We start from the raw sequence: 13,273 nt of genomic DNA, 5'->3' as shown, positions 1-13,273 counted from the left end.
TTTCACTAGACTTTTTGTGAAAATTACTCCTTCAGGGTAAAAGTAATTTGTATGTAAAACTTTGAATGTATGAGCTGACTTTCCCCAAATCTTTGTCGGTGATGGGGACCTCAAAGGTACAAAAAGAATAATAATTTGGATGGAAGATGTACAGACCAGTAGAGTACTCCCCGAAGGAAAGAAGTCTTCTGTCCTGTATTAGATATTAGAAAATTCAATTCTTAGGATGCTACGCTCCATTACTTAGGTGCTTATGGACTACTTGTTTGTGAGTAATATTTTAAAATATGCTGACAGTTTTGCTTTGTTTACTGGATCAACCCACCAGCTTACATTGTCTTCAGAAAAGAAAAAAATATCATTAAAAATAAAAACTTCCTCATGCGAAGAAGAGCCTGTATGTCAGATCTAGGCTCGAAATATGCCACTTTTGTTGAATTTCCCAGTGCTCCACAAGTACCTCTGACAGGGGTTTGGCACATTTAGGCTTGTTAAGTTTGAGGAGGCAGAGTAATGACAGGATGGTTGAAGATCCAACTGTGCTTGACAGTAATTCCCTCTACTAAATCTGGGTGGCAGATGTGACTTACTGAAGTGACTGACTGAAATTTCTCAATCTGTAGTCTTCTCTCCATGTCCTCTCCCTGTTAATGAGGCGTTTTCAGCATGGTTCTTCCTGCCTCCCTGGCCACAAAGCATAATCAAGAGAGGAAATAATCCCTCCCCTGCAACGTGCAGAAGTTCAACTTGGCCTGAGTTATGGAAATATTGTGTTCTATGGTATTTTGCTTGATTTGACCATTTAAAGAAGAATCTGTTTCTCTTCATGCAATGTCTGAGGCAGAAAGGAAGAAAAAACTACCTGCTGAAAGTTCTACCTATAATGTAAATCCAGTTTTTCTGTGTGAATCATGTGCTATTAATGCATATATATGTGTGTAATGTATGTCTCCTTCCTAGTAGCTACTGCTAGAAGTGTCTGAGCTGATAGGATTTCCACCGATACTTAATATTTTGATGTAGTGATCTCTTTGGAAATCAGGAAAAATAGGTTTCTCCTTTCAAACTGTAGGTAATGCAAGGCCTTATTTCTGTCCTGATAGTAGCTTCTATCAATGGCTGCAGCATTACTCAAAATAACATCCCCCATTACATTCAGTAGCTAGATTATGAGGACAATAGAACCAAAAATTCAGTAAATCATTGCTGCTGGTCTGTTGTTTTCCTGTTATGCACGTGATGGAGGATTTTGATTATTGTCCTGATATCCATCTTTGAAAGCAACTCTTGGTTATTCTTGATGGATCTGAAAACTTCAGTAAGAATAAATATATGTAATAATATGTACTTATGTAATGCCTTTCTGCCTTCAAGTTTTAGATCCTTTATATCTGTTATTAAAGTCTTATGAAACAGAAGCTCTTCACAGTAGGTTGGAAATGGCTAAAATATGTGCTTGTACATGGTGAGTTGTGCTGATGGAGAAGGAAGGTGTTGGAAGTGTTTCAGTTAAAGTCTTCATGGAGCATCTACTCAGAGCCAGTGCAAACGTCCTTAGCTGCATGGTCACTCTTACGTTTTCTTCTTGATTTATTGTGTGCAGAATAGGTTATTGCTTCGCCTTTCTCTACTTCAGGAGACTGATAACAAAAATAACCTTACTGTTCTCTTAAATGTTGCATTCTGTTGACATCCCTGAGCTGCAAAAAGAAATCTTTTCTTTCCACAGAAATTACAGCAACACAATTGCAGACTTTTATCCCATATTAACTGTTTTCATGCTGCCATAGCCAATTTTTTGCTTGTTTATAGAATGTTTCATCTATCTTAAGAAAAAATAAAGTCCTTATAAAAATAAAGTCCCACAAGCTTATACTTTTTTGTAGTCTGAGCAACAGTACAGGATAGACAAATATCTGATACCGATTCACAGAATGGCCCAGGTTGGAAGGGCCCTCAAGGATCATGAATCTCCAACCCCCTGCCACATGCAGGGCCACCAACCTCCACATTTAATACCAGACCAGGCTGCCCAGGGCCCCATCCAACCTGGCCTTGAACACCTCCAGGGACCAGGCATCCACAGCTTCTCTGGGCAGCTGTTCCAGCACCTCACCACTCTCTCTATAAAAAACTTCCCCCTGTCATCCAACCTAAATCTTCCCTCCCTCAACTTAAAACCATTTCCCCTTGTCCTGCTATTATCTACCCTTTCAAAGAGTTGATTCCCCTCCTGTTTGTAGGCTCCCTTTAGGTACTGAAAGGCTGCTATGAGGTCACCCTGCAGCCTTCTCTTCTCCAGGCTGAACAAGCCCAGTTCCCTCAGCCTGTCTTCATAGGGGAGGTGCTCCAGTCCTTGATCATCTTTGTGGCCCTCCTTTGGACCCTCTCCAACAGCTCTCTGTCCTTCTTGTACTGGGGGCTCCAGACCTGGACACAGTACTTCAGATGTGGCCTCACAAGAGCAGAGTGGGACGATCACCTCCCTGTCCCTGCTGGACACCCCTTGCAAAATGTAATTTCTGTTGCCTTCTGAATTTGTTTACTTCCTTCTTGTACATTATTCAAAACTGATAGAATCTGCGGAGCTATTTATCCAAACAAAACAATTTGTGGTGATCTTGTTTTTGAATTGTTTATTTTTGTCTTTGTCTTTTTCTGGCTGAATTTGTCTCATCAATGTTGCGTTTTTATTCAGATGTTTCATTGACATTATTGTGAACCCATGTGACACCAAGTCTCATGTTCCTCTTCTGCTACATCCTTTGTTCTCCTCTGTTTCCTTTGGAAGAAGATTACTTTCTGTTGTTCCAAGTCTGCTTCAGTCAGTGAACTCAACTGAACAAGTCCCACTGGGAATTTGAGACCCAAGGTAAAGCCTGCAGGAGGGGTTGCAGTACAGTTGAGGTCAACCATCTCTACATGTCTAAAGTAGTAAAATGTCTTCATCTGCTTAAGTGAGTGCACAAGAGGCTGTGTATTTGCTAGTGTGTACCAGGAGAACTAATTAAAAAGGTTAATGTCTAATCTGTATGCAAAAATTAATTGCCCTTCAGGACGGCCTGGTTGTTGCTTTTAGAATTGTAGTGAAAAGTTCACTATTCCGTTGTGGGCTCCATTTTTTTCTGTTTTATATATCAATCGATTCCAAGAACCATTTCTTTACAGGTGTGCGAAAAGAATCATTCATATGTATATTTATTTTTCTGCGTGTGTCTTACCTGATTGAGATATTAAAGGTAAATATTTACATAAGTCCATGGACTTTGTAACTATATTATACCCCTGCAATATCACCTTATCACAGATCAAGTTCACCGGGCTTCCATTCCATTCCAGACTTGATGTTTTATCTGTGTGGATAAATACTTTCAGTCATTAATTTGAAGGAACAGGCACGTGTTTTCTCATCACAATTTCTAGCAGGGAATTCTTATTCACAGACTCAAGGCACTACTGTCTCTTGGGCAAAAGCAACATTGTTTGTTTAGTACAGGTTTTATCAGGATGTCCATAGGATCTCTTTAGAAGTACATGAAACCCGTGTTTGCACTGAAGGTGGAACAGTGTTTGAGAATAGCAGGCAAATGCATTTCACAAAGCAGATACATGTTAAAGAATGTGTATTATAAAAATTCATATGTAAATTTTACAGCTTTATCAGGCTAAAATCTTACATATTTTCACCTTTATTTATAGAGAGAAAATGTGAAATATTCCTGAAAAACCTCTGTAATAAGCAGTTACTGGCACCTGGCTGAATCCTTTGGAGATTCCCTGTTTTCACACCTCTCACCAGTATGTTAAGGTACTTCCCAGCCAAATTCATGATTCCACAGTTAAAGGGGATCAAATGGAGCTTTCACATGTGTTTCTGCAGAAACACATCCTTGTAATTGTTTGCTCCTTGGCTGATGATGCTCCCTTAGTGCATAATCTCTAAGCAGAACATGGGGCTAAGAATCTCAGTCCCCTGGATCTGCAAGCAGGTGGAAGTTTAATTGATGGGAGGTTGTGCTGATCCTTCAGTAGTTACTGACAAGTTTAGTTGCAACTTCTTGACCCTCCATGGCATAGAAACGTGTGTTTCCTTTAAAGGCCTGACTGTCAACTGCAGTGTCAGTTTTTGCAATTTTTTCCCAAGTGTGAGAACATCATTGTATTTTTTTTTTTTTTCCATTTAAATCCTCCCGACATCTGCATGGGCAGCTTTCCATTCACTAACATAGAGGAGTTGCATCTTCTTCCATGGTGGCTGGTCAAATGCCAAAAACGGATTAAGTTTCCTTGAGTGAAGAACTTGTCATGTCGATCCTTCTGGCTGGAGCTGGGAGCTTTGGCAGCTCTGCGAGGAGACACTTGGAACCACTGCCACAAAAATGACTTTTGTGTGGTCCTGCTGTGCGCCCCTGGATTTCAAATGTGATTTATGGCTGCTCATTTAAAAACAAACAAACAAACAAAAAGCCTGCAGTTGCTTTTGTTGCGAGAGATTATACTGTGGTATACATATTTAATTCTGAAACTGTGGATTATTTCTAAAATTAAACTCATGGTAATTACTGGCATGTTTTCCAGTTCCTCAAAGTTCTCTGTAAGCCCACTGCTGTGTGTTTCCCTTCTTCTATTCATGTAGCTGCTTCTATTCTTTATGGTCCTGCTGAGGTCCCAGAGGAAACAGAAGACAACTGCTTGAGAAATGCATGGAGCTCTGCAGCCCAGTGCCAACTACTGCTGCTGCAGATGGTACAGTTTTGGAGACAGCTGAATGCTCCAAGGGATGTCCTGCAGGACAGGGCAGTGCCCAAAAGTTCAGTTCAGAACAAGGTGCAGGAAACCCTTTAGTTGATTTGGGGTGATTTAGCTGCACAGAAATTTTCTTTGCTCCCCACCTTCTTCAGCATTTTCTGGTATACCTTCCAGAGCTGCTAAGAATTACTTTCATTTTTTCTTTCAGTCTCTGCTTCATTTAAAAGTGAACTCTTTACATGCCTGAGCTGCCCCTTGTGGGATAGAAGACTTTTCTTATATGATCTGGTGTATATCTTTATAACCTGAAGTATTTCACAGTTGTGAAATTCATTGCACGTCCCTCAGCAAGTTTCGGGATTGCTTTTGCACATGGTTGTCCAATACTAGTAATGGTAATTAATTAACTTGTAATTAAAGTTTATATTTTACATTAATATTTTAATATTGTGGAAGAATTCAAAATTCTCAACAATTTGTGAAGCACAAAAGCTGTCATTGCTTGTGAGGATTGGTTAAAATCTTTGACTTCTAAGATAAACTTAGTGTAAGTGTTGTTTTGCATTCAGAATTAAGTAGGAATAGAATTGCATTGGTGGTATATGTACTTAGATTTGAACTTCCTGAATCTTTGTAACTTCCTTCTTGCAAGTGCAGCATCTCCAGTAATGGTATTTTTTTAGGGTCAGGCCAAGTTTGTCCTTATGACATTTTGTAGAGGAAATAACATGAAATCAGGATGAAAGTGATTATTAGTGATACACTGAGTTAGAAAGTTATAGAAGTTGCTGTCTCCTCACTGCTGTCTTTATAAGAAGAAAGCCACTGGTGTTTAAAATGTTAATTTATTGGAAAAAGCACTAACAAGAACATGGAATGCATCAAAAAAGCAAGTGAGTTTCATCTTCAAGTTAAACATGGAAAGACTTGGAGTTGTAATAGAATAGGTGAATGAACTGAGTTGTGTTATGGGGAAGAACAGCGAAGGAAAAGAGTTCTTGTTACTGAACCACATAAAGTGGCCTCTCTGTGTTCTGACTGGCTGAATAAACTGTCCAAGTAACACATTCTTCTCATAAAATGCTTAAAAGTTTTTTGCAAATTAAGCTGATCTGCAGTGTCTTACACTTTTGTGTCTTTAACCTGGTCATTGCTTACATATATTGTTTACATACATTATTTTTTTTATATGAAGTAACGTAAATGCAGTTTAAAATTAAGCACAGTTGAGAGTAATTGCTTCAGATTTGCTTCTTGGTTCAGATGACTGCAACTTGAGGCTTGCTGGCATGTGTGGATGATTCAGGTGCTCTGAGGTGTTTGAGAATTAATGTGGTATTCAAACAATTGGAATAACCTTCGAATCATGAAGGTTAACGTTACATTTGCTTACACTTTCCATTTTTTGACACTTAGGGGCTGAGTGCAAGAACATAGTTTTGTTTTGATATACTGGGAAATCCTTAAAATGCATGAGTAAGTACTGCATTGCCTCTGTGCCTGCATGCTGAATTTGGTTCTCATTCATACCTCTTCAAGACATTTTCATCAATAGCAAATCTAACAGCTGAGCCCTGAGAATGTCTTTTACTGTGAGCAGATGTGTATGGAGAGTGGGAGAAGGGGATTTACTTCACATTCCTGGATCTTCTTTTACCTGTCTGACATGCACCTTCCATTCATCACAGGATAAAAATCTTATTTTCCCCAAAAAAGTATCACTGAGCTTTGAGAGAGCTCTGTGAACTCTGTGTCATATTTGATCTAAAGCTTTACCCTGTGATTTGTCATGGAATAGAACTGTAGAATCATTAAGGTTGGAAAAGACCTCTAAGATCCCCTAGTCCAACCATCAACCCATCCCCACCAGCCATGTCCCTCAGTGCCACATCACCGTGGTTCTTGAACACCTCCGTCAATGGTGGCTCCCCCACTTTCCTGGGCTGCCTGTACCACTGTCTCACCATTCTTTCAGAGAAGAAATGTTTCCTAATAGCCAACCTGAAGCTCCCTGGCACACTTAAATCTTTTTACTTCAGCTGATGCCTCGGTGATGAGAGTCGTTACATTTTGTGTTCACCTGCCTGAGTATGGGAAAGAGCACTGAAATTTGAAAGGCAGCTATTGCTGTTTTCCTGTCTTTCCTTGTTCTGTATTATAAAATGCCAGAATAGTTTAAACTGGTGCTCAGAAAAATGGAAGGAAGAAGGACTGGTTTTAGAATTGCTGTGATTATATTCCAGAACTGAGATATTCTTGTAGTGCTGCACTTTATATTGCATTGCTGCTACCTCCATCGTCAGCCTTGCTGAACAACAGGCTTCCTCTGTTCTTCAAGGAGCTTCACAAATGATGTATAGATTTGATTTTATTGTCTTTGAAGCCCCATAATTGATATAATTTTGAGGTATAAAAATGAGAAAAGAAAATGAGGTTAATGTTGTATAGGTTAATAAAATTAGGGGTGTAGGAAGGGTTGAAAAGTATGGCTTGTCTCTGTATCCCATGGGAATTTTAGGTTGCTGCTGTTTTGGAAACCAGCTTGCAAAAATTTGGCTGTGTGTTCTTAGGTTTTTCTTTTTAATTCTCCTTTCATTTCAAGCTTGCAAAAAGGTAGAAGCACAAAATAACTGATACCTTTTTTTCCCCTTTCTAAATCCATGTGCTTCAGTAAAAATAACACTGTTTTAAGATTAGATATTTTTCTAACGTTAAAAAAAAAAACCAAAAACTTTTGAGCATCTGAGATCAGTCTATTACATGTAAGTGAGGGGTGAAGCTGTGTAATAGATGACACAGAGTGAAAGGCTTCGATATTCTGCCCATGTCTCTGTGCTGAAAGAGCTTCTGAGCATGACTGTTCTGGTGGGCTCTGCGTACCTGCTGAGCTGCTTCTCTGGAGTCAGTAGATGCTACTTCAGAAACCCTGCATTGAGGGAATGCCTCTTTGGAGGTCAGTGAACTTACTTTGTGCTGTCTGAAGAGCAAAAGACAAAGCCAAATGCCCACTGTTTGAAGGGAAGAAGAGGAATGAACCCAGTGTTACTTCTGTATGCCATTCCTACATGTACTGGTTTAACTACAGCTCTGACTCCTTCTCTTTCCCAGTCACTGCTTATGCTGGGCCAGTCTCTGTTATTGCCACGAGACTTTTACAAAGGATTTTACGCAATTTTAATGTTTGTCTTTTTTTTCCTTCGTACTCTTGCAGTAATACATGTGTTATTTTGCGATGCCTTTGTCTTAAGAATTGAATGCCTTTTTACACAGTGCTTCCTCTTGCTGTCGATAATATCGGTACTCAGCGTTGTGGATATACAAGTGAAGGACGTGCAGCTGAGCAGTCCTGTCTGTGATGGTGGGCTTCCTTGGTATCTAAATAATAAAAAGAAACCAGTGGGACTACCCTGGGAGAGTAATAAATTAATAGGGAGAAAATATACATTTTTATATATGTGTGGATGGAGGTTTCTTTATATTTGCCCAATTTTTATATGTCTGTAACTTGACAAGATACGTGAGCAAGCTGCTTAAGCTTTAATAGAAAAGGAGATTTTCTTTATTGTAGAGCTTCAATTTTAGCTTCTACATTACATTTTGACCTTCAGCATTTTCTGTAATATGCTTCTCATTTGTGCCATGGTAGTGGAATTAAAACAGTTCAGTGGCATAGTCCCTATTACTGGGAGAACAGAAATTGGAAATGTATTGTAGAAATTAAATTAAGAAGTTCATATAATGTCGTTTAGTTTGCTTTGAAGTACATTGCTTGCTGTTGAAAGGTTAATATTGACTGTGCTGGTGTGTTTCTTTTGGCAGGTAACCCTGGGCTGGCAGGTTATTACAGGACCTTTATAAAGGCGTTATATTGTGGACTAAATCAGCAGTATCCCGTCTGGGTTGTGAGCCATGCTGGACACTGTAAGCCTCCTAGTGGTATGGAGATGATAGAAGGTACTATACTGTAAATTGTACACGCTGATGTTTGTTACACTCCTCTTTTTTTTTTTTTTTTTTTTTGCATAACTTTTGCTAAAGATGTTGAGTTTTTTTTATTTCCTCAAAACAGTCTTATGAAAAGAGAAGTTATTAAGGAAAAGAATATTTTTAGGTAAATTCGATTTGTCAATCAAATAAAGGCTGTACAGAGCAGAGTTTGCTGTTTGCAGACTTAAGAGAGAAGTTCTTGAGAAGGTCTAAAACATATTTACACGGAGAAGAGTAGATTAGGAAATTAGTCTTTAATATAATCTCCTATTCAAAGATCAAGTACTTGAAGACAGACTTAATTATCTCTGAATTTAAAAGTACTTTTACTGAAGTAGTGAATTTCCAAGAAGCAAGGACAGGTTTCTAAGGCTGGGCAGGGGTTGCTTGTTTGCTTGTTAAAGGTTTCCTGATATGCCAATGACCAGAAAGACATGATTGCCAATTGTAAGTGCATATTGTTAATGTACAGCATTGTAAGATGGAGGAAGCCAACAGCAAAACCTGTCCTGGAAGTTGTTTCATGTCAGGAGGCCCCCGGACTTGGTTAGGCTGCAGTGATGCTAGAGTAAATCAATATGATTCCTTAGGAGCAAGAGGTTCAGCAATGTGAGACAAGCTGAAGTTGCCTCACTAACAATTCCACCTGAACTTTTTGACTTTTTTACTGGTTTATTTAATCTGAAGTTTGAAACTGAAATGTGAAACCTATTTTTCTTTGGTAAAATTCATGTCAGATGTGTTCAAGTATCAAACTTCCCAGTGCTAGCTCTATCTGGATAGGTGAGAAATTTCTACATCTGTAATTTCTGGTGCATTCTTAATCGTGAGATGCAGATAAAAGTCTGACAACTGAATGGAGCTCAGGCTATAATAGATGATTTTGCAGGTCTGATAACCTGCCCTCAGATCATGTCTGCGTGTCTACATTCAGCTCAAACAGCTCTTCATGCTGAGAGATGCGTTTGGTAGCTCGAGGTGGCAGAGCTAGCTGAAGTGGTTTATAGATGGGGCCGGCATAGAGTTACAGATGTCCCATATTTACTGTGACTGACCGTGTGCTGCTGAGAGGTGTGCAAGTCTGAGGAAAGGAGAGCATACAATGGGAAAGTAGGAGCTGATTCCTAAGCTGAAATCAAACCATTTTCTTTGGAAGTCAGGTTAATAGCTGAGTTTTGAAGTAGCTTTGAATGTAACAAACGGAATGTGGTTCACTTGATTAGAAAATCAACTGAAAGCACAAAGTGGCTTGAAGTCCTTCTACTTTGTGATTCACTTACAAAATAGGTAGATTTGGGGTAGTTTTCCTTCATCCTTATGACACAGAAGAAATGAAATGCAACTTTTAATTATTAGAATCTGATTTCCTTTCTGTTATTCATGTATTGCTGAAAACAGTTTTCATGAATTGGCTGCAAAGGTTTAGTAAAAATGACCAAACTAAGAATTCAGTATATTTGCAAATTGCAAGTTGACTGACCAAAAAGAATGGAGAATCGTGGACCCATTACTCATCTTCTGGTTCGCCACGAAGATCTTGATTTACATTTTTTGGCATTCTAACAAAACAAAAACCACAGAACCCCAAGGACCAGCAGAAGCACATACTTTGGGATAAATAATTGTGTTCTCTGTAGGTCTTCACTGCTTCCTAGGTTCTGGATTTCTGAGAAGGAGGTCCTGCATTGTTAAAACCATGTCAGTTATATGCTCCACAACACAAAATTAAGGGATATTTTGTCAAAAAACTGGTACTATGGAATGTATTGTCATTAAACAGTCACTGTAAAAAAAAAAAACAACATTCAGACAAAACCCCTTCATGCTTCTGACAGGCATTTTATAAGGCTTCATTTGGTACACTCTTATATAAATCCTCCGAGGAAGTTCAGTATTTAAGTATTTCTTAAGAAGAATGAAGGCATAAATTAAGATAGCATTTAAATCTTGGATGCTATTGAGGTTTTTCTAGTTGCAGTCTAGCAAATTGCAAATTAAAAAGGCAGGGAAGCTACTAGGAAAGAAGAATATACATTGATTCCTTTATAACAGTAATCTATGAACTTTTTTGATTATGCACCTGCATCAGTAAAAAATGTTTTTGAGCATGACAGTGGATGATTGCCAGTTGGAAACTTTTCAACGGCCCTTCAACTCCTTTTGATAGGAAACAAAATGTTAGTTAAAGCTAACACGTATCAGTGAACAAATCCTGAAATTGCTAATTTGAAAGTTTTTGCTGATTCAGTGCTGTGTTATGGTCATCACAGGGACTAAAATATACAGTCTTCCCTCAAGTTCCTTTAGAAGCACAGAAAAAATGAGAGGTTGGGTAGCAGCCCCTTGAAACTAAGTTCCTCCAACGCATTCCACATCTTTTTTATTTATTTTTTTTTTCCCCCCCTAAGCACTCTTATCAGCTCTTCCCAGTTAAGGCAGGTGTATATGCCATGACACAGCCATACCTTAGTATGGTTTGATTCTCTGGACATATGTTCTGGCTTGGAAAAAATAGAAAATACAGTGTCTGAGACTAAAATAAGAATAAGAGATCATGGGATTGGTTTTGTTTCTCCTCAATACCACCAAGGTGCTTTTCTTTGCAGCAAAGTGAGATCAAGAAAAAAAGAAAAGTGAAAACAGAATTAATTATTTACTGATTTTTGCTGGTATTCTGTATATGTGAAGTGCTATGGAAATGCAAAATAATGTGATTTAGATCTTAGAGATACAATTGATGAATTTAAATATAGCTAATAAAATGGCTAGCGAATGGCCGTGTCTTAATGATAGAGGAGTGGCTCACATGATATTTTCTTATTCATGGTGCATGGCAAGAATTTTCTAAACTATACAGTTAAGTTTTTGGCTGTAAAAATCATAATAGGAATAAAGACTTATTGTTTTAACAAAGCATGATTATCGTATGAAGAAGATTGTCTCCTATATTTACTGTTCTTTCTGAATCAGTATTAAGTAGCATTTGAATGACAGGGAAGCTGGAGTGAAATTATTAATTAAAAAGTTGCAAGATATTTTTCTAGTCTAATCTTTTATGCCCATGGACTGCAGACAATAATTGTGTGCCTTCATGTATATAAAATGTGTTAAACCATTCTTAGTTCATTTTGCATGACAAAAGAGGTAGATAGGGTGCCAGTTCTATCTAGGAATTACAGTCCATCAAAAGATTGTTTCTGTTGATTTCTCTTTAGCACAGAAACTAGGATCTTTGCAGGCCATTTTGAAATTGAGTTACATCATTAAGAAACAATATAGGAAAATATATGTTGGTGAGTTTGAGAAGACATTCATTATGTGATCCCAAATGTTAATGTGCCATCAGTGTGAGGTGAAACGGAAAACCTGAAAGTCATGTGCACATAAGTTATATGGTATATTGATTGCTTCTTAGCTGTGTTCTTTACTGTTGCTACTTATCTGAGTGGAGATTGTTTCTCCAGCACCCTGACTGCTAATAGAACTGCAGAATTCACTGAGTGAGATTCTGCCTCTAGCTGAGGTGACATTAAATACTGAAAACATTAATGAAATCATTTGTGGAAGCCTGAATTTATACTTGAGCAAGTTAATCATCTCCTTGGTTGTTAGACATGTGACAGTGTGGTCATATTTACTAGATGTGAACCATAAATTGCTGCTATCGTGTGAAATGCTGTGGTGGTAGGGAAAAAAGAACTAAAATAGCAGCCTGAGGAAGACAAGGAGAATGGTGTGCTATATAATAAGAGGGTTCTGTGTTATTTAGAACAGTGATTGCTGAACTGTGGTCTGTGGCCACTACTGGTTCCCAGGACACTTGCTTGTGGTTCAAGAAGAGCTGGCTGATTAGATGGAGTTAGTTCTCTGACTGGTTTCCACCTGCTCAGCTGAATTAATGGTAGCTAAGAATACTTTTCCAATAATACTTCTTGTGTGTGTTTGCAGCCAACGGTCTGAGATGTTACACTGCTGTGGAGGTGGGGGAATGGGTCTATGGTATTGCTGCAAACAGAAGAGGAGGAGACATTGAAGGATGGTCTGAGAACTGAGCTCTGAAAGATAGTTATTCACCTTTAGCTAATAGCTTTTGTCATTATTATTATGTATAATCCCAGAAGAAAGAATCCACACAAAGGCGCAGGGAGTTAGTATGCATTTCATAATTTTAGCTATTTTGTGGCTCTCATTTATTTTAAACAGTATGAAAGTTTTTAATCATTGCTTATTTCTCCAAATTGGAGAGGTAGGGATTTGAAGGATGAACTGTTCAGTGGATTAGGAATTGGTTGGCTGGACGCAGCCAAAGGGTTGTGATCAATGGCTCTGTGTCAGGATGGAGGCCGGTCACATGCGGTATCCCTCAGAGGTTGGTCTTGGGACCAGTGCTCTTCAACATCTTCATCAGTAACATAGATGATGGCATCGAGTGCAACCTCAGCAAATTTGTGGATGACACCAAGCTGAGCAGTGCAGTTGATACGTTGGAAGGAAGGGAAGCCATCCAGAGGGACTTGGACAGGCTGGAGAAATGGAC

General features: G+C 38.6%; 1 protein-coding gene across 2 annotated transcripts in view; it reads left to right on the top strand.

The window, feature by feature from the left end:
- LDAH (lipid droplet associated hydrolase) overlaps nucleotides 1-13,273 on the top strand; it is a 109,187-nt gene that overhangs the window by 23,802 nt on the left and 72,112 nt on the right. For both annotated transcript variants that reach the window (XM_031595902.2, XM_031595903.2), the window contains one exon: nucleotides 8,569-8,703. In XM_031595902.2, the coding sequence (XP_031451762.1) occupies nucleotides 8,569-8,703 (135 nt within the window). The remainder of the gene's footprint in view (nucleotides 1-8,568; nucleotides 8,704-13,273) is intronic.

This window comes from Phasianus colchicus, chromosome 2, assembly GCF_987193195.1.
Source record: "Phasianus colchicus chromosome 2, bPhaCol1.hap1.1, whole genome shotgun sequence".
NCBI lineage: Eukaryota > Metazoa > Chordata > Aves > Galliformes > Phasianidae > Phasianus > Phasianus colchicus.
Note: the sequence above shows the minus strand (reverse complement) of the source record. Positions and strands in the feature narration are given on the sequence as shown.